The 21,531-nt window shown below is 38.0% G+C and overlaps 1 protein-coding gene across 7 annotated transcripts in view; it reads right to left on the bottom strand.

Annotated features, from left to right (window-relative positions):
- The window catches only part of ANKRD12 (ankyrin repeat domain 12), a 73,930-nt gene that overhangs the window by 7,414 nt on the left and 44,985 nt on the right, over window positions 1-21,531 (bottom strand). For 4 of the 7 annotated variants that reach the window (XM_065753698.1, XM_065753700.1, XM_065753699.1 and 1 more), the window contains 6 exons: window positions 20,140-20,287; window positions 12,665-17,313; window positions 6,461-6,559; window positions 5,546-5,689; window positions 2,713-2,808; window positions 1,284-2,294 (listed from right to left, as the gene is read on the bottom strand). In XM_065753698.1, coding sequence (XP_065609770.1) covers window positions 2,109-2,294; window positions 2,713-2,808; window positions 5,546-5,689; window positions 6,461-6,559; window positions 12,665-17,313; window positions 20,140-20,287 — 5,322 coding nt within the window. In that variant the 3' untranslated portion in view covers window positions 1,284-2,108. Of the gene's footprint in view, window positions 1-242; window positions 620-1,283; window positions 2,295-2,712; window positions 2,809-3,460; window positions 3,755-5,545; window positions 5,690-6,460; window positions 6,560-12,664; window positions 17,314-20,139; window positions 20,288-21,531 lie in introns of those variants that run through there. The other 3 variants (XR_010623218.1, XR_010623217.1, XR_010623219.1) reach the window with 3 other exon arrangements.

The raw sequence follows: 21,531 nt of genomic DNA, 5'->3' as shown, positions 1-21,531 counted from the left end.
AGGCGGGAGAGTGTTGTCTATGGGACCACAAGTTGGGAGCCAACACTTTGGACAATGGGATGTTCAGTAAATGGTATCAATTGAAAACAATCTGCATGAAACTGCTGCTAACAGGAAGTTCTCACGCCTTGTTCGGGAAACACAAAGCTAAGCCTGACAAATGACCATCTTCAGACCTCCTTATAAGGTATACTGTTAAAATAATTTTAATTCACCAAGAAATGTGTAATCCTTCTGTTTGTCGTGCTGTGAACTGTCTTACTCCAGCCAACCCCGACGCTTATATCTGCATTTCCCTTACTCTGTGTTTGGTTCTGCAGTACGAGTAAGGTGGTCCTGCTTAAAAGCAGGAGCTTCCCCTTCCTCCAGCACCTAACAAATTAGAAGTGGGGGAAAAAAAAACAAAACAAAACAAAACAAAACAAAGCTACAGGGCAGGAACTACCTGTGAATTTGTGCTTAATCCAATATTACCATGCTCGAGTTAATAGCACTTTACTCTCGACTGCAGCCAGCGGTGACATGCAGCTGGAAGGAGTCTGTTGTCCACAGCCTCTAGTTCAGCAACACAAGGAAGGTGTCCTGGGTGTTCACGGAAGCACAGGGAGCAGCAGTTCACCTGGTATTTAGAAATCAGTTCAGAACAAGTACTTGAATCTCTTTTCTAGGTAACCATCCCTCTTGCATAAGCCCCATTTCTTTCAAAAGTAATTTCACAGACATCAGATCCCAAGCACTCTTGAATAATTGATGCACTAGGCTGTAACAAATCTTTTTCATGAATATCTATAACCTGCTGCCAATAAATAATTAACTGCTCATTAACGATACCAGGGATGCAAAAATGTTAAAACAAAAGCTTTTTTTTTTTTTTTTAAATCGATTCTCCCTAAGTATTTCCTGTCACAGGAATGATGAAATTTGATGATAGTACCAAATGTTACAACATTAAAAAATTCCAACCAGTAACATGACCAATAAAATTTATTAAACATTATATTTACAACTATTTACATATCCTTCCATAGATTAATATTAAAATAGACAATATACAATTTAAGAATTTTCATTCAAAGGCATTTTGTTGGAAAAAATAGGCTCTGTTACGAGACCACCATATAAGAGAAAAAAAAGTTGTTGCTTTCTTTGTTGTTGTTTGCTTTGTTTTTGTTTTACACAAAAATATTTTCAGCATAGTAAGTCATAGGTATGGCATTACAGCAGCAGACTAACATGAAATGTGGATTTGTAAATGCTACACTTGTTCAGGTTTCGGTTATTGAAGTGAAGGAGCTGGGGGTTCTGTGAAGCATGCAATACGGTTCAGTTTCAACTCTTTTACAGTTATGGTGATGAAACAAGCAGCTAAATCAAACACATGCCATAGTAAAAGAACTGCCAACCAGGAACACACTACACTTAATAAAAACGACAACTTTGGTCCAATAAAACATTAGACAAAAACAGTTTTACAGTTAAAATATCTATTTTGTACAGGTTTGAACATTAATTACAAGACTATTTACATTTGCACAATATGTATAAAATAAATTATTTAAAAATGAAGACAATATTACATCTTTTTCCAAAAAGAAAAAACTGTACAGTCATTTACAAAATACAATAAGATTAATAGATTATTTTCCTCCAAGTCTGGTATTTTCTTCTACAGGCTTTTCATCTTTTTTTTTTTTTCCCTCCTCCTGTGGGAGTTCATCTGTTAGCCCAGGTTTCACAATACAAAGCTTTCGAGCAGGTTTTAGGTATCGTTTTGTTTTGGTGGCTGTTTTTGTTATTAACAGCTGCCAGCGCTGTTAACACTCCACGTTTCATCATCACTGTCAGCAATGAGCCCTGAACCCACAGGCAATTTGGAAATACAGGTCATGGTATTTTCTGGGAAACGGACTTCAAAATAAGCATCCATCTCTGTGCTGTGAACAAGACCCCGTGCAACATTTTTCTGAATTCTTTAATTACTGTGAAAGGTAGTATTCTACATGAAGCTTCATTAATACATTGTTCTGTCTTAAAAGAAAAATACCTTCGTGAATCACTGCCCCTCAGTCTCTAGCTGTCCAGTGGTGAGAGCCAGTAGGTGCCAGCTGTCATATTGGTGTCAACTCAAAGTCGTCGTTCACATCGACAAGAGGAACGTAGAATTCCTGAATTTCATAAATGCTGATGGACTTGTATGTTGCAGGATCGAGTTCTTGTAATTTCAGCTGCCACTCCAGTCTTTGTACCGCATTTAAAGCTGCTGCTTCGTGCTGCTGCCTCATCAAAAGGCACGTCTGTTTTGGGATGCAGAAAGACATTATTTCAGTATCTGAGAAAATATGGCAACACAAGCTTTGAAACCGAAAAGACATCCAGAAGCCTCTTTGGTGGTAGCACCCGCCCCAACTCTCCATTTAAATAATCAGACTATTCCATTACAAAGGTTGTTCTTTGTTTTCTTTTTGTATTTAATACTAGCAGACCTTCCTTCACGTTGCCTTTAAAACATGGAATCAAAGAATCGTTTGAGTTGGAAGGGACCTTTAAAAGCCTCTAAGTCCAATCCCCCTGCAACAAACAGGGATAGCTACAGTAACATGATACTGCAAACAGATGTGATTCTTCATATATTTATTCACATTTACTCATGTCATCTTTGTAGTGACATCAGAGGCACTATTTCCCCTGAAGATAAAGAAAGACAAAGAATACCTTTAATTTGTCAAACTTATCATCGACGTCCTGTAACCATGACATAAACTGCCGTGCGTTGAATCGATCCCTCACTGATGTTTTGCTGTCATCGGCCTGCAAAGAAAACAACCACCGACCAACCAAACAGAAAAACACCTGGAAGTTATTCTAGAATTCGTATCAGATATGCTTTAAAACATGAAAACATACTTTGTGACACCTTCATGGACAGTGCTTCAGATGGAAAAATCAACTCCAACGTATCAAGGTACACGTGAGTACACGTCTTGATCTCCCCCTCCCCTAAGCCAACTGCTCTTCTAGAAATGGTTATTCCCAGGTTCCCTCAGGCTAAAGCTATTTGCTGTCCTCTATTTTTAAAATTGAAGTAGGAGGCCTCACGATTTATGCCGTAAAATCTTAATCAGTACAAGGCAGATCTTCCACCAAATGCTCTCTCTTTTTGTTCTTTTTAAGTTTCAGTAACAAATTAAATGAATGTCCCCTCGGGGAAAAGCAAAACATTTATCAAGGAAATCTTAAGCAGTCTGAGTTAACTGGCCACACAAGTATTCAAAAGCAATTTAAATAAAAATTACCACAAAAATCTGCAAAAGGGATTTTAAAAAGCAAGACATATCTTATTTGTCCTGCCCAATGAAATCCATTAATATTTTTTTAAAAGCTGCTTAACGAGTCTGCAATACCACATTTGTCTATTGTGAGAAACTAGATTATGTATAGATTCTGCATAGCCAGATCATACTCCTCACAGAGAAAGACACAGAGGCCCTTGAGTGCATTCAGAGAAGGGCAACGAAGCTGTGAGGGGTCTGGAGCACAGGTCTGATGGGAAGTGGCTGAGGGAGCTGGGATTGTTCAGTCTGGAGAAGAGGAGGCTCAGGGGAGACCTTATCACACTTATACAACTCCCTGAAGGGAGGCTGTTGTGAGCTGAGGGTCAGCCTCTTCTCTTGTGTAACTAGTGATAGGATGAGAGGGAATGGCTTCAAGTTATGCCAGAAGAGATTCAGGCTGGACATCAGGAAATACTTCTTCTCTGAAAGAGTGGTGAGGCATTGGAATGGGCAGCCCAGGGAGGTGGTGGAGTCACTGACCCTGGAGGTGGTCAAGGGATGTTCAGATGCTATGTTGAGGGACATGGTTTAGAGAGAACTACTGGTGATGGGTGGATGGTTGGTCTGGATCATCTTGCAGGTCATCCAACCATGGTGATTCTATGATTCTAATACTTCAGTAACAATCACTAACTAGCATAGGCCCCTGTTGCATTTTTAGAAAAGAATGCTACTTCTTTTGCACGCTTCAGGAATGCATTAACTGTAGCAATGAGAAAGAACAGAGGAAAAAAAAACCTACAAATGCTGAGGTCTCTAGAAAACAGCTGCCTGAGATTTCAGGTATTTCCCAAAGGAAATCTGAATAGAAGAGAAGGAGCCCTTAGCAACACAGGTTTTGTGATCATGAACCACAGGTGTTCTGGTGGGCTGTAACAAGCTAACAGCCTGAATTGGAGGCCTTTTTCTCCCCCGTCTCTGCTCTGCTGCACATGACTACAGGGAATGGTTCTTAAGGTCTGCGTGACGTTAGCAGCTACAAAGGAAGCCTTGAAACATTGAGAAATAGCAGTTCTGAGACTGCTATTTTCCTACAAAATAGGATTTGCTTACAAATCTTTGCCAGCTATTTGCTCAAGGACAAGAAAATTGAAATCGAAGATGTTTCTCTATCATAGAACACAATTAAGAGGTAGTAAGAGGTAAGGAGAGGCATTTTATCACTACTACTGCTAGTGTATAAAAATGGCTGAAACAGCTGCAATACTCCATGAAAGAAAAATAACCTCTCCTCCCATAAAGATTCCTTCTGTTTTGCAGAATTCAAATACAAAATCAACTTTTTCAAAATCAATTGCAAAATGACAGCTATAAAAATTAAGATACATGAAGAACTCGGATCCTGAAGTCCTAAAGAGCCTTCAAAAAGGGGTGAAATACACCAAAGGACACGTTAAATTTCAGAACCAATAATACTTGCTTGTTAACAAAACAGATAAATCTCTTTTGAAGATGATGACTTAAAAATTTAGCACTACAAAGCTTTAAACAGGCAAAAGAAACCCAGTCTTCATAAAATGTATTTTCTACTGAGTTGCTTTGCTCTGCATGGGTCTTTAAAGGTAGAAAAAAAGGTAATGGCACAGGTACAGAAACACTAGAAGCTGTAATTTACATGTAAAGAGTAGAATTCCACATACATCTGATGCGTAGGTGTTTCTTTGTAAAATGCTCACCATTCAATGCATCAAAATGTTTATTATATCTGTAAAAGCAAATTTCTTCCTTGTGTTACGTGCTTCTCAGTTACCAAAACAGGTTCTAAATGCAGTTTCTACTCCTCTTAGTAAACTTGTTCACAAAATACCGATGCCATGAGATCTTCCTCTCTTAGAAACATGGCTCCAGTAAACTTCAGAGTGGTGGCCCATAAAAGATGCAGATTAAAGGTATATTAATTTGATTTAATTAAAAACAACAGAGTCCTGGTTTTATCTTTCACATCATTTGTGGACATGAAAGAAAACCAGTCAGGGTACAAAACAAAACCAGTGTAAGTACCTGTGGTCCCTCTTGTCACTGCACTCCTAATGTGGTGTGCAACATTGGGCAAAATGAGGCCTAAAGAAAACAACAATCTGTAGCATGCAGAATCTTAATCCCAAGCAAATCAACGGCAGTTTCAGTATGGGAACAGAATTCTCTCCAAATACTCGTTTTAAGTCAGTCTAGAAAGGTCCACTGGTCTGAAATTCTGAAATGCATCTCTTTACCTGAGCATCCAGGGGCACATTGTAAACCTCAGCATCCAGCAGAACAGTGCAGGCACTGAATGGTAGTGTTTGATTAGCTAGAGTTCTTGCTGCTCGGTAATGAACACGGAGGACTTCTTGCTCATTAGAAACAATAAGCTTTTCCTAATTAGAGAAGATAATTTATTAATTATAGCAACATATAAGCATTTCGGTTTGATTCATAAACACACTTGTGCATTTAAACTCATTGAGGTCTTCTCGTAGTTGATGGGGACCTACAAGTAAGCTGGAGAAGGATTATTTATCAGGGAGTGTGGCAAAAGGACAAGAAGTAATGGCTCTAAACTAAAAAAAGGTAGATTTAGGTTACATATCTAGAATAAACTTGTCACTATTATTGTGGCAAAACACTGGACCAGGCCCAGAAATGTAGATGCTCCATCCCCAAAGGCATTCAAGGCCAGGCTGGACAGGGCTTTGAGCAACCTGGTCTAGTATGAGGTGTTTCTTCCCAAGGCAGGGGGATTGGAACTGGATGATCTTTGGGGTCCCTTCCAATGCAAACCATTCTATGATTTTAACGATGTGTCTTCTACTGATACAGTATTTTTTGTTGCTTAAATTCTTTGAATTCAGATGCTAGAGTCTACAGCTTTCTTCCCACATTCTGCTGCCCCTAGGAAAAATTGAAGCCACATCTCAGCAATTAAGAATAAAAAGCTGCTGTCTTACTGACACATGTATTCAGTTAACAGCTATTCAAACTATCAACCTTTTTTTTTTTTTTGTATTTTCAAGTTTTTCCAATTCAGAGATTTGTTTAGAAGGCAGTTTAGTTCTAAAACACTGTTCAACTGAGCAACGAATAGCCTATTCATTGAAAAATAAAAACCTGTGATTGAGAAATAATAGAAAAAAATACTTTGGTCTTACCCTTTCAATACTGTGCTGCAAGCGTAGTTTCATCCTTACAACCTCCTGTTGTTTAAATAGTTCCTTAAGTGGGTCTGACAGCGAGGGAGGAGGCGTGATCTGTAGAAAAAGTTTTATAAATAGTATAGTGAATATGTATTTAACTTATGTTTAACATTGTCCGAATGATTTCAGCACTTATTAAAATAAATAAATAAATAAATGAGTTGTTTGGTTTTTTTTTCCCCTAGGGAAAAATACGAGTTTTGTACATTCCATTAATTACATGACTTTAAACCATTTGCAATAAGAAGCTCTAAGGTCTCTTTACGGTGAAACTCACCTGCCTGCAGTGGCAATTCAAGCTGTTAATGCTTTTAACCAATCACTGCCAACATACCACAGTTATTCTTTAAAAGGTCCATGCATTAGAAGATACACACAACTTGCCTTCATTTTTCTAAAGCGCAGATGTTTGTTTTGAACAAAGGGCAAAAACTGCATAACCAACCAGTTTCAAACTACTACACAATACACACTTCACTTCTCTCCTAATGAGAATTGTTTGGCTCCCAAAATGCTGAGTCAGGTTTTACATCACTTGCCCCTCTGCAAGCCACCAGTATTAAAAGCAAGCAAACAAAAACCCCACGTGGACTGCAAGAAAAAAAACTGTCTCAGCTGTTGTAGATGTCAGTATGTTTAAGTTCAGTCTGAGGTATTTTGCAGTCTAGATTTGCCAAGAAACTTTGTATTTGTGACATACTACCAGACTGTTGTCCCATTTTTTCAGTAAAGTAAGACAAGATGGTTATAATTACACCAAGCTTTTATGTAGCTAATAGTACAAAAAGTGAACTGATCTTTCAGAAAACTCAGGACTTCATCTAAATAGAGAAACACACAGCTTAAGCAACATAAACAGTCTGTCTGTAAAGCTATCCAGAAATAGAAATTTTACAGTTGACAAGCATCTCTATCACCTGAACAGTATAGAATTTCACTATTAACTGTTTTTCCTTTGAGTTCAATCACCATGTAATTTCACAAGAGAAAGAAGAATCAACACCACTGGAAACAACTGGAAAGAATTTAATTTGCAGCTAATTTGTATGGACTTCTATTAATATACGTAAGAGAACTCTGCACCTGTGAAGCTGCTATTACACAACAGCTTTTATTAATAATGAAAGCATTTTTCAGATTCCATAACTCTTTTGTTACTTTACTGATTGCCAACAGATACATTTTCTAACCAACACTCAAAAAGAAAATTAAAGTTTCAGCCAATCTAGCAATTAGCAGCTCTTCAGTAGCCTCTATCACTAAAATCCACGGCACAAAAATTTGTTTCAAGCAGCAGGTGGCAGCCTAAAACTGTAAATCAAACAGCACTGAAGTTAAGCTCTTGCTGACTGAGATTTCTTTAGAATAGTTCCTGATGTCGATTAACTGTGCCTTGATTCTGTTTCAAAACTAAAATTTTGTTTCTTGCTTTCACAAATTAAGTATATGTTCTAGGGATTCAACCATGCTAGAAGTAACTGCCCTGAATTAAGGGCTTCTAAATTGCAGTAATTGTGGCCTTCCAGCAAAAGCTGAACCCCGAATACCCCAGAGCTATTCTCTTCAAACACTGTTAGCAGTATGAAAAGCAACAAAAGGTTCTTCCGACCTCAGAGATTACTACAGCCTCTGTACAAATTTATAAACACTTGGCTCCAGTAAGTTTTATTGCTGCCTTCAAAAATGTTAAACTAAGTACTGGACTGTTTACTGTACTTTTCCCAAACAGTATATTCTTCCTCTCTTCTTGGAAGAGCTTCAGCTACCCAACTCTGCAGAACAAATCCCAGCAGTCTAACACCACCTACTGGAAATCCCAGACTGGGAACCAATGCTAGATTTGGACAGAAGAAATAATCTTTGTAGCCTGAAGGGAAACTGAAATAAAAGGTTTTGAGGGAAACTGAGGACAGCCAGAAGAGCCTCACTGATCTCTGAGTCAAAGAGACTGTCAGGAACGAGGCAACAAAGCACATGTAGGGAAAAGAGTATGCTGGAAACACAAGAACAGAGCACAAAACTGGGTGCCACAAGGAAAAAGGGGCCTGTTCCTTGTTAAACAAGAGTAAGTTGTCAAACAAGTTTTTTAAGGGGCTCAGGCCCCGTACAGAACACGAGAGGACAAATGACCTCTGCCTTCTCATGTATTCTCTAATCCTGAGCAAACAAGCAAAAATCAATTGTCTTCAGCCCTTCAACTGCTCCACTGCACTAGAAGGCAGCCTCCTGAGTAGTTTTGTTTGGTAATAACTAGGGATCAAGGTGTATCTGCAACGTCTCCAGCACATGAAAATAAATGTCAAGTTCCCTGCACATTTTGTGTCCTTTGGATCAGCAAGAATACCAACTCTTCACACTGTAAACCTGCAATTCTCATTTGTCATTGTTACAAGAGCACTGCCACAGATTCACACACACACAGCGGTTACAAGATTACTTTCATGCATCCCTCTTGCTATCTAAGCCAACTGGCCTACACTGCTGCTTAACATCAAATTTATTTGGGAAGTATTTGATAACATCACTAACATGAGTTTTATCATGTTTTTCCAGCAGTGTCAGACAGACCAGACAGAATTCCATTTATTGGAAACCCGTCCGTTAGATAACTTCCAGGGGAAGCTGCAAATGTATAAATTTGGGCTCTCTCTTCAGGAGGCAGTACAAACAAAGCTGACTGAACCCCCCTGAGCACACTGATGTAGCAATCCAGAGACACCATAGCTAAGTATGAATTAAATTTCTTCTTAAGTCATTCAGGTATTTCCTTCTGTTTTGGACTGACCTGATGTCATTGTCTTATATTTGCACTGGCAGAGGGAAGCCACAATTTACATGTGACTATCACTACAGCAACCTCAGGTGATATGGATCATAAATTACAGTATATAAACGAAGTAATGAAAAATCAAACTTGAACGCACCATCTCCTGGTTCCCGCCTACAGGATGTTTGAAGTTCATCAGATAAACAACAGTGTATCATTAAAACTTTAGTGCAGAGTACAGTGCATTACATGAACTATTCTGAACCTCAGAGCATCAGAGCTAAATACATTTTCTTCTTGAAGATGTTCACACAGTGATAGAATAATAACTTCAGAACAAATATCTATCTTCCTACCTACGAGTGAAGCAAAAATCAGGTTAACAGAGAATCATTAAAGGACCACTTAAGGAAAAACATAAAAACAATCCCAACAGAAAGGTCATTTTATTGTTGCATATTACATTATGCAGAGTCATTTGCACTCAAATGACTCAAAACTGTGAGGGTGGCTGATATGCCAGAAGGTGCTGCTGCTATCCAGAGGGAGAGGCTGGAGAAATGGACTGGTAGAAACCTCATGAAACTCAGCAAGAAGTGCAGAGTCCTGCACCTGGAAAGGAGCAATCTCAGGCACTGGAATGTGTTGGGGCTGCCCAGTTGAAAAGCAGCCTAGGGAACAGGGGGTGCTGGTGAACACCAAGTTAAACATGAAGCAGCAAAGTGCCCTTGCTGTGAAGAAGACTAATGGTAATCCTGGCTGCATCATGGCAAGTGCTGCCAGCAGCACTGGCGAGGCCACAATTGGAGTGCTGTGTCCAGTTCTGTGTTTCTGCAGTTCAAGAGGGACATGGACATACTAGAGACAGATCTACAAAGGACCACAGTGATGAAGAAGGGACTGGAATATTCCGCTATGAGGAGAGGCTGACAGACATGGAGCTATTCAGCCTGGAGAAGAAACAGCTAAGAGGAATCTCAGCAATAGCTGCAGGGAGGGTGCAGAGAGGATTGAGCTACACTCTTATCAGTGTTGCCCAGTAGCAGCACAAGAGGCCACGGACACAAACCAGAATGCAGGAGGTTCCCTCTGAGCACCAGCAGCACTTCTGTGCTGTGCAGGTAACGGAGCAGTGGCTCAGGCTGCCCAGAGGCTGTGGGGTCTCCTTGGAGGTCTCCAGAAGCTGCCTGGCTGTGGGCCTGGGCACCCTGCTCTGGGTGGCCCTACTGCAGCAGGACTGGGACAGGGGGATGCAGAGGGTCCTGCCTGCCTCAGCCATGCTGGGATTCTGTGATTAATATTCCACTGGGCATAAGTTACCTAAGAAACTGCACTACACAATCCTCTAAATTCATTCTCATGAACTAGAGAATTGCTATTACACAGTCAGAGAGACAGGATGGAGGTATGAGGCAGTACTTAGATACCCAGTTCATTCTACTTGTGTAATTTGTGACAGGGAAATGAACTTATTGCCAGGGTGGAAGAGCCATTGAAAAATATAAACAGCACTTCTTTATTTCCCAACAATGCCAAATTAAGCGCTGAAGTTTGATGCCGGATCAGTAAGTTGTAGCTTGGAAACTGCATGCTCAACATGCTCAATAGCTGCTATAAAAAAAAAATACACTTCTGCTTCTGGTGATAAAGAGGCACTACAAAAGCTGAAACAACTACTGAGAAAGATTTCTAGACCAAGGAAGATCTGGTACACTGTAGCAAAGTTTAGGGTACATCCTAGGTCACCTGCAGATCAAATAAAATAGTAATCTTTCCACGATCTTTCCTCCCATAGTTCTCGTACAGCTAACTTCCTAATTTCAAATAAATCCATCAGTTCCCATCGGAGAGAATTCAGCGTTAAAAGATACACACACTCTTGAGCAGACATGGGGGTGTATATAGTGGGGAGAAAAATGAGAGGAAAGAGCTTCCACAGTAACAGTGACTACCTCTGGAACAAAACAAACACAGATTTTAAAACGTTCTTTTATACATTAAATTTGTGTTCATTGCTTAATCAATGCAATCTTCTGTGAATCAACGGAGCGACTAGTCCATTCAAAAATACAGAGACTGAAAACAGTGCGCTTAGAGTGCGATTTCACATGCACAATCAGTTCAACTTAGCAGACATTTTTGCTATCAAGGGATTACAATATTCTCCCTAATCCTCCTAAATTCAGGCTTTTCCTTAACTTGACAATCCTAAGTAATGAACATACAATAAAATACTATGGAATTCTGACATTATCAAGCTATGTCAGCCAAACAACTATAGGTAAGCAAGTATGTGATCTCACACTACTTCAATTAAGTGTATCAACTTAAACCATTCAAACAGGTTCAAGCTCTTTCTACCTCAGAACTGGACAAGGTTAACTGTGGGTGCCCAAGCAGTTAAAGTACACCAGATGAAAACCAGAAAACCACCTTCTACTCCCAGGAGCAACAATACTTCAAGGTGGCTAGCAAAAAGAAAACCAAACCACCCAATGCACCATGTATTGGGTCTTCTCCCTCTCCTCCACCTAGAGCAACAAGCACAGGTGTGCTGAGAACAAACGAAGGAAGCATGATCCAAGCATTACCCTGACTGTACAGACTTCAAAACTGAGACCAGCAGTAATCGAGTTACTGTTGCATACCTTGAGGTGTACTGCCACAGTAAAGAGTGTTATTAACTGCACTTCAGCCAATTCTGTGCTATACAGCCCAGAGGACTCCCAAATTGCAGGCTTCTTTCACAGCTGCCATAAGGAATATGCCCACCAGAGCTATATAGGGCTTAGGACTAAACAAGTGTCCCTGAACTACAGACGGTCTTCAACAGAAAGAACTTCACATTAAGTAAAATTCAGAACACTTTAAATTGAAGGACAACAACAGCTGGGATGCAGCATATTATATTCACTGCTTTGGTGAGTATTAAGGAGAGACTGCAACAGCTAGCAGGCACTTTCCTGCTTAAAACATTAGCAATAGACTTAAGATCTTAAAGCACTGCACCTCTACCACTCTCCCAATAAAACAGGTTTGAATAACTAGTGTTAACCACACTATTGCTGGTAGAAATTTGGGGAAGTTCTAACAGCTACTCCAGTTTTAAAAATGTAGGTTTTATGGTAGCAAATCCTTCAAATTATTTGTGTCTTCTACAGACTTTATACATGATGGTTTTTCTTCTTTGACACTGTTGCTTCAATTTCCATCAAATGGTGCTTTTAAATGTGACATTACTAGTAAATGTTAATTTGACCTATTTCAACTTAAGATTTTCAGCTCTGGTATTCTTCCTAACTTGCTTCTGAATAAGAAAGTCACAAAAATAATAATAAAAAAACAACAAATGTCTTTCCTTGAACTGTATATTTAAAGAACACAGTACTTACAGTTGGAATGCATATCTTGCTCAAGGGATTGCCATCCAGTAGATATGATCCGTTGAAGGTCACGTATTCATCATAATATTGAGGTGCCTGAGGAATAACACTGCACAGTAATTTACGCTTCTCTTCTATTTTTTTTCGTATGTGCAAGTATTCAAAATATGGATTTGCTCTCTCAGAGCAGTATGGCTGGATCTCTTCAAGTTTCAAAGAATCAACGACAGCTGCCAGTGACTGCTGGGTTTTCTCTTTAGCTTGCAGTAAAGAAGGGTTCACTTGCCCAGGCTGAGGTACACGAGACACTTTTCTTTTACGTGGATGATGTACCTGATTATCATCATCTTCAGTTAACCTAATCCTTCCTTTCATAGATGCTAACAATTCAGACTCTTTTTCTAGTGCCTGCATGCAGCCAACAGGATTCTGCTTGCCCAGGTTTGCCAGCACATTTGCTCTATTTCTGGTGATTCTTTGAGGTGCTTCTTGCTGTTCCACCTTCTGATCCTCAGCAACTTCTTCCTCTAGTTTAACTACTTGACTGTATTTATGCATCTCTTCCTGTATAATCTCATGTGAACTATTTTCTGAATTAGATAAAGGGTACTGCGGTGCATCATCTGTCAATACATCCTCTCCATCGGCAGTGCAGGGCTTTTTATCAGATGAATCGTTCATAATTCCCTTTGACATTGCCGAACGTAGATCACAGAGATCAGTGTCGGCTTTATTGTTAACATGCACTGAAATCAAATTTTCTTGCTGGTCTTTCTCATTTCTGATGTTCGAAGTTTCCACTGTGTTACCATCCACTTCAGCCCGAGTATTTTTGCAAAAAATTTTACTGAAGGCATACGAATTTACACTTAATTGTGAACTGCCATCAGATTCAGGAATATCTTTTTCTAACAGTACCACAGGTAAATCATTCACCCTTTCACAGCTCTGTGAAAAATCCTTCGCAGAGCTCTCAGAATATGCAGCATGAGGTGCATCAGCCTTCTTCATGTTGGAAGGGATGAAAACATTTTCCGCCTCTCTGGTACTACTAGCATCTGTATTCAAGGCAGAACTTACAGTTTGAACTAGACCCTGTTGTACAAATAAGGAATCTTGACTGCTAATGCCTGGTAAAGAAACGTGTTTAGATCCATCCTGAAGTGGCTGGATAGGTAAGGAACAAGGTGACTGCGAAGGCAAAAATGATGCAGATTCTTGAGTACTGGAATTCCCCTTGATCTCAGCAGGCTGAGGCAAATATTCAGCTACTCTTTGCTCTTTTAATGTCCTGTTTTCAGAACTACGCATCGCTACAAAATTATTAGCATCTTGCTCTGATACATCACAACCTGAGCTGCTATACTCATTATTTATTGAATTAAGTCTGTCAAAAGGCACATCCCAAGTTTTAGCTTGCTGAGTCATACCACTTTGACTACATGGTTCTAAATGAATATTATATTCTTCTGAGGGACTCATCTGATGAGCAATATTTTTAATGGTACTTGTAGCCACTGTTACCTGCTTGTTGCTAACAGCTCCAGTTGGAGATGACTGCAAACCAGAAAAACTGCTCTGAATATCTCTTTCGATCATGCTACTCGGTAGTTCTGGTTTAGGAGAAGTGCTGGGATAAGTCTGAGCTGACATCTGAGCATTCTGGCTATTTTCTTCTGATATTCGAGGCTGTTTGCTATGTTCAGAAACAGCAGCAGGCATACTGCATCTTCGTACCTCTACAACAGGCCTACACTCATTTAAAACCAGTTTGAAGTCTTCAAAAGATGCCGATCTGATGTATGCTGGTGGAAGCCTGTTTGCAAAAGGTGGCTTCATCCGATCAGGCAACTCGGCAACACCATCGGTCTCTCTTTCAAGAAGGGCTGGTGATTTGGCAGCTGGCAGAAACGGTGATTGTGAAAAAGATATTTGGGAATCAGCGCCTTCTGGCACAAAACCTGAGTCATATTCCATTGCAGGCCTTGGAGTAGTTACTGTGGTATGGCAGGAATCCTCAGAACTTGCAACTGAAACAGACACTGATCTGGAGCTCAGACTTAACTTTTCACCTTCAGATTTGGGGGATTTATTTAAATTATCCAAAACCAATAAGGACTTTATAACGTTTACATTTCTTGTATCTACTGATTGGGATCTACTACTCGTAGCTTCTTTCTGCTGTTTCTCCTTCACGCAAAAATCTGGCAACTCTGAGCTTTTTGAACGAGTAAGCTCTTTGTGTTTTACTTCAGGTAAGGACTGTCTTGGTTTTTCTTTCATCTTGCTAAGTTCCAAGCAAGTGCGATTTCGTAAACGTTCCTTCTCTTTCTGTTTTATTTTTTCTTTGTGTTTTCTATGCCACTGCTCAATTTCCAGATCTTTAAGGCTAAGCATTCTTTCAAAACTAGTTTGCATTAAATCATCATTGACTAATCTTTTTTCCTTAGGTCTAGCATCCTTTGGTGCAGGAGATGTTTTAGGCTTAAGTTTCTCATGTTCCAGTTTTAGTTTAAGTAAACTACTTTGATGTTGTTTATGTTTGTCTCTCTCTTTGTATCTGTCTATGTCTTTATCTTTTTTATCCTTCTCTCTACCATCTGGAGTTTTCAAGAAATCGCCTTTTTGCTTTTCTTTCAAAGATGTCAATTTGTCATGCATCGACTTGTTACTGTCAGTAATGTTGCATCTTCTTTCTTCTTGCACGTGTTTTGAGTTCACTACCATTGAGCTCTCTTTGTCTTTGGATTTGTCTCTTCTTTCAGGTTCCTTTTCCTTGTCTTTAGTTCTACTTCTTTCTGACTTAGTATATTCAGATTCTTTTTCAGACTGTTTGACTTTTCTCTCAATACAGTGTTTCTCCTTGCTGTCAGACAAATGTCTATCTTTCTCTACCTTTTCTTTGTCGTGCTTCTTTTCTGTCTTTTCTTTATTTTTTTCTTTGTCATCAAGTTTCTTAAAAGTACCTGCACTTTTTATTTTATCGTTTTCCTTATGGCATCTTTCAGCTTGCTGAAAATTGGTCTTTTCCTTTACTTTCTCTATATTTTCACTTACTTCTGCTTTCTCCGTTTTACATTCATGTTTTATTTTTTTCTCTTTTTCTCCATTTCTTCTTTCTGTCTTCTCAACATCTTTTTCTTTGGCTGAGGTTCGTTTTTCCTTATTTTCCTTTAAATTCCTTTCATGCTTTTCAGTATCTGTTTCTTTTTCTAATAAGTGCATGCTGACTGTGTCATCTTTAACGCTCAAGCAGAACAATTCCATTTCTTTATCTGCAAGTATAGTTTCTTTTTCTTCTTTTGTATCTCTTATTTTTTCATCCTTAAGGAACTTCTCATTTTCCTTTTTGTTCTTCTCTTTCTCCTCTCTAGCATTTCTCTCCTTGTAGAACTGTCTCTCCTTAGCTAATCTGTCTTCTTTTGCCACAGTTTTTTCCAACTTTAATTTTCTGTCTGAAGGAAGAGTCTCATGTTCTATAGTTAACAGCGTATCTTCAGTTTCATCAGTTTTGAAAAAATTTTCTTTCCAAAATTCTCTGTCAAACTCAATACTTCTTTGGGCCTCCTTGGCATTATGTTTATGTTTTTCCTTTTCTCCATCCTGTTCCTTCTTGTCCTTATCTTTTTCCCTTTCTTTGTGCTTTACTTTATGTTTTTTAAGTGCTTTACCTTCCTTGTCAATCTTTCTCAGAGTATACTCCGAATTCTCAAATGTTGGACTATTATCTTCATCTTTAATTTTAGGGCTAGATTTTTCACCAAATTCTAACTGAAAATCTTTCTGATGGTGCTTGCTTTTTTCTTTATGCTTGCAACATTTGCCACTAGAGCTTTCTACTAGATAATCAGAGTCAGCACTGTGATCACACCGAACTAATTCGGGTTGCAATGTTATTTCAGAGCCTCCTGGTGACAAGCAAGTTTTGGTGTTTTCTTGCTTTAATGCTGTTGCTTGCTTTTCACTTAATCCACAGGGATGCTTAGGAGATTTGCCAGCAGCAATATGAAATAGATGTAAAGAAGAGTCTTCTTTTTGGCTGAAAGACTTCTTAAACGTTTCTTCATCTCTAGCTTTATCTAAAGAATCTAACCCAGAAGCACCTATATTTGTTACTCTAGCATTTTCTTTTTCTTGTTTTAGCTCTTGATTCTCTTTATTTTTACTTTGATTTTTAACTTTCTTTTTAACTTTGCCTTTTTGCTTGTGTTCATTGGTAACAACGCATTCTTTCTTCACTCTTACATCAGAACTTGAGGTCTCTGAAACAGAACAAGGAGAGACTATTTTCTTGTCCTGGAGTACTTCTTCATCTGAGCTTTCAGAACTTGAATACAAAACTCTAGATGGCTTCTGTTTCTTGCTTTTAAGTGACTTTGAAAAGGAAACTTTTTCTTGTTTCACAAATAAGCTGTTCTTTTCAGCTTCTGTTTCATCCTCCTTCCTTACATCTTTTCTTAGAATATGCCTGTCATCAATCATTTTCTTCATTTCATCTTCATCATCATCTTTAAACTCATATTCATCAAGAGCAGGTGGATGTGGTGCTTTACTGTGAACAACCTGTTTGCTGCCATTGGCTACAGAGTCCTTTTCCACTTCTGAATCGACATTCCCCTCTACACTGGAAGGATTTACAGATGGAGCTTCTTCCGAATCTAGATGGAGAAAAACAGAAATTAGTTGAATGTCAATGGAATATTCTCTCTCGTTAAGTTCAGGACAAAATTGGCAAACTTTCAGAAAATATCAAGACATTATTATTATTATTATTATTATTATTATTATTATTATTATTATTATTAGGAATGTGGCTTATTCAATAACGTGAGCAAGACTGCTTCAGTCCCTACCGCATTACAAATTACTCCCACAGAAACTAAACCAAACCAATACAAAGATTTCGTAACGTGCAGGTCCTACCAATATCCTCAAATTTCTTTAAATATGCATTCTTAAATCCATTAATGCTTTCTGTATGCAGCAAGATTCTTAGTTTTTATAAATTAGGATTATGAATTTTTCAAAATAATTGCAAAACAGATAAGACTGAAGACAGAACAACATACATGAAAAACACTGCCCTTAATCTTCACCTGTATCCATAAAATGTCTACCACATAAACAAAAGGGCCATGAAACAAGACATCAGTTTCACAGATGCACAACTGAAAGAAGAAAAATCCTCAAAACACATAATACACCTTCTCTTTAGAATTAAACTTCTTAAGAAAAATCAAAAGAGAAAACAATGAGTTCATCACAATTTACAGGTGCCGTTCAGGTACGTAAGCATATGGATTACCATTTATATCCCAATCTAATAAAAATAATGTACTTTAAGTTTAGTTAACCTCAGCCTTAATGTTAGTACCTGCATAACCTCTTTCTCAAGGGCATTTTTCTGTTGATGACTCATTCCTCTTGGAATTCATTAGCTCTATGCTCTCTAACAACTAAATCATGTTCTCCTCCACATGAACTGTTCAGTCAAAGTACCTTGTTTCAACAGTAGATGAGCTTTTATTCATAAAAGACTCAAGAGTTGCTGGTGTAAAGAAATGCCCCTATGAATTTTTAAGCACCTGATGTAGACAGACTAAAGTCTGCTATGCTTTAATTCACTGCAACTGGTCTCTAGTATGTAAGTGCACAGCATGGAGTATGCTGTACTGAGCGTCGATTTGCAAGTTCAAAATTGCAAGCTGAACTTGCAATTCAAGCTGAACTTGAATTCAGTTGGATTGTTCAGCTGAACAATGGAAAATCTGAACAATGGAAATCTCTCAACTGTTTCTGAAGTTAAATTTTAGAAAATATATGCCGTGTTATCACCACCTGATCATGACAAAATTAGTACTACAAAACCTTTCGGAAATATTTCTGGATGCATTGTTTCCTCCAAATAAGGTTCCAAATCAAGTCTTTCCATCTGAATCTATCATTTTGTTGTTTGCCTTTTTTTTCCTTCTTTTTAAAAGGAAGAGAATCACAATATCTATAAACTAGAACTCAGAAGATCCTATTAGCTTCTGTATTATCTATAGCGTTCAGAACACATTACTTGTTTGTGCTATCAGTTTTTTTATTCCCCTGTTTTTATTCATCTATCTTTTGTACATGGCATCATCTACTCAATTCTTATCACTCCTGGCAACTTGACCGTGCCTTCCCTTCACCCTTTTCCTGTAAGGTGGCAGATGTTTCTCTGTTCCCTGTCCTTATTTGCTTTGTTCTAAACAGTATTTTCCCATTCCAAATACATCAGACAGCTTACTTGCTCCTCTTGAATGACAAAAGGTAAAGCAGTGGGAGTACAGGAGATAGATCACCTCTACTCTTAATCTTCACTCCTTAGGAAGCTGCAGAGAAAGTTCTGTTTCTCTTGGAAATCACATTGTGGAATCTAAGAAATACCCTGAACAGACAACCATCAAAGAAACAGTTGCTAAGCAGTGGCAAGTTTCTATTATGCATATGTAAAAATATTCTTGAGATCAATAATTTGGGCAAGCTTTAGCAAATCCTGTGGCAAAATGCCACAACCATCCCTTAAAACAGGATGACTGTGCTTTGCTGTTCATCAGGCTATTCTTTCAGCGCAAAAAAGTCATAAGTCAACATGACTTACTTTGTGTGTCAAGTATAGCAAAATAGTGAATATAAAGCTTTTCCCTGACAAACTTAAAAAAAAAAAAAGACTAAAGCGACTCTAATAATTGTGTGGCATGAGTACCTCCTTACATAACTTTACTTGAAAGAAATCTGAACTCCTGAAGACTCTGAAGAAGAAAAGTTTCTGCATAGCACTCAAGCAAGTTACTCATGGTCAAGAGTCTTTTGTTTCCAGGGGGACAACAGTTCTTTCTGCACCCTAAGATGGGATAGCTTTTCCTGATCTGGCAGAAATAAGAGAGGGGTCAAGAATCCCGGCCTCCACTCAAACAAGATACCATCTAGTCTACTTTATGAGTCAGTGATTTCCCTCCATGGGCAAGAACTTGTTAGCTGAGCAAGCATTACAAAGTTACACCCATGTGAAACACCTGCTCCCAGTTCCTCTACTGAGGATAGGAAGCGACTTTGAGGACATTTTTTGCAGGATGACCTCTTCAGAACATCTTTCTACTCCAAAGAAAATAAATTAATAAAACAAAATAAGTAACATTAATACCATAAATAAAACTAATGAAATAAACATAGCATTATCTCATATTTTTCTCCAACAAAAGTATACTGAGATAGAGTTGATTTGGATGATGGAAAGGAATTAATGGAGAGGAAAAAAAAAGGAAATACATTTTGGGTAATTAAATTCAATAGAAAGATTTGAAAATTAGTTCTAAAAGTAGAAAACAACCTTAAAAATTGCACTTTCTAACTGCAGCAACTCTTCCTAGCTAACACTATGCAAAAGATTAAAACCGTTACATTTCAGATTAATTGCTGCACTTGAAAGTATGCAATGAAATCGCTACTTTTACCTGAGCAACTGTCCTCATCATCAGAGATAGGTACCTCCCTTTTCAATAGCATTTCCAGCTCTTCAGTTTCAGCGACATCAACAGGCCTCTCTCCGTGCTTATTGGCCTGAAATGGATTTCCCCCGTGTCGAAGCAACAACTTCACAATCTGGAGCATTAAATAAAAGAACATATAGGTTTACCAAAAATATTAATTCACCAGCGTAAAAATCCTCCACTGGACACAAAAGGTGGATAATGTGAAAATGAATTCCAAAATTCTATCTGTAAAGTTGGTAACACAAATGAAGACTTCAGCAACTAAAATGTGAAGATGAAGTACCCATAATCTGCTCATTAGAAGAGCTAATGGAGAGGATTGAAGAAAGTTGTCCATAACTATACAGATACAGTAACATCAGAAAGAAACACAACATGGCCCATTTTGTTCTCACTGCTAGAGGCATCACTTCAAACAATTCACCTGGTTTCTCACCTACCAAGCTCTCTACTCTTCTGAACTTAATTCACCACCTCCCTGCAAGATTTAAACCACTTAAATCTAAGGAACAGGGCAAGTTTTTCATGTAGCAATATTACAAGTTTCCACTGCATTTCAGAAAAGGGTTTTTTTTTTGTTTTTGTTTTTTTACACATAATGTCACCGAGACAGTCTGAGATTTCATGCATGCTCTACCTGAAGACCCACTTTTGTTTTGATATCCATAAGAAGCCATTACTAAATCATTAATAAAACTTCTACAAATTCTAAAAATCTGATTACTGTATTTCTCTTCTCCAACGTTTCCAGAAACATTCCACAGACGAACATATAAAATTAACTGTAGCATTTATGCTATATATATTTAAAGGCATAACTTTAAGATATTTGATTATATAAAAATCAAATAAATGGTTGACACAAAAATATACAGAATTATATATGCTATATTAATACCTATACAGAAAGTGTATGAATAGTAAAACTGCACATATGATGTACAACAGAATACATAAATAGTATTATTATAATGTAGATTTGTTTATAATATGCATATATTAAATAGATTAAAATAATATACAAAATATCATATATTATTATCAGAAATATAGAGGGATAGATTATAAATAAAAGCATATCTTACATTCCTATATGAATTAATATAAAAATATTTCTTTTTTATCACAGTATATAGTTTGGAGACATTTGATTTCTGAAAATTCTACATGGTATAAATATCTTAAAAATCATTAAGTTATCTATTTAAAATGTAAAAGTGAAATTTGAAACATGTCAGAAAGCAGATACTGGTAGAAAATATCTTGCAATAGAGTTATGATGAAAAGCAAGATGGAAAAGAAAACCAAAAAAGCTTTAAGATGTCCCCAGTACAGCAGAAACAGTATTGCAAA

The sequence above is a fragment of the Cyrtonyx montezumae genome, unplaced genomic scaffold, assembly GCF_038088225.1.
Source record: "Cyrtonyx montezumae isolate F1298 unplaced genomic scaffold, pur_monq_1.0 scaffold_8, whole genome shotgun sequence".
Taxonomy (NCBI): Eukaryota; Metazoa; Chordata; class Aves; order Galliformes; family Odontophoridae; genus Cyrtonyx; species Cyrtonyx montezumae.
The sequence above is the reverse complement of the archived record's forward strand: the minus strand, read 5'-3'. Positions and strand labels throughout refer to the sequence as shown.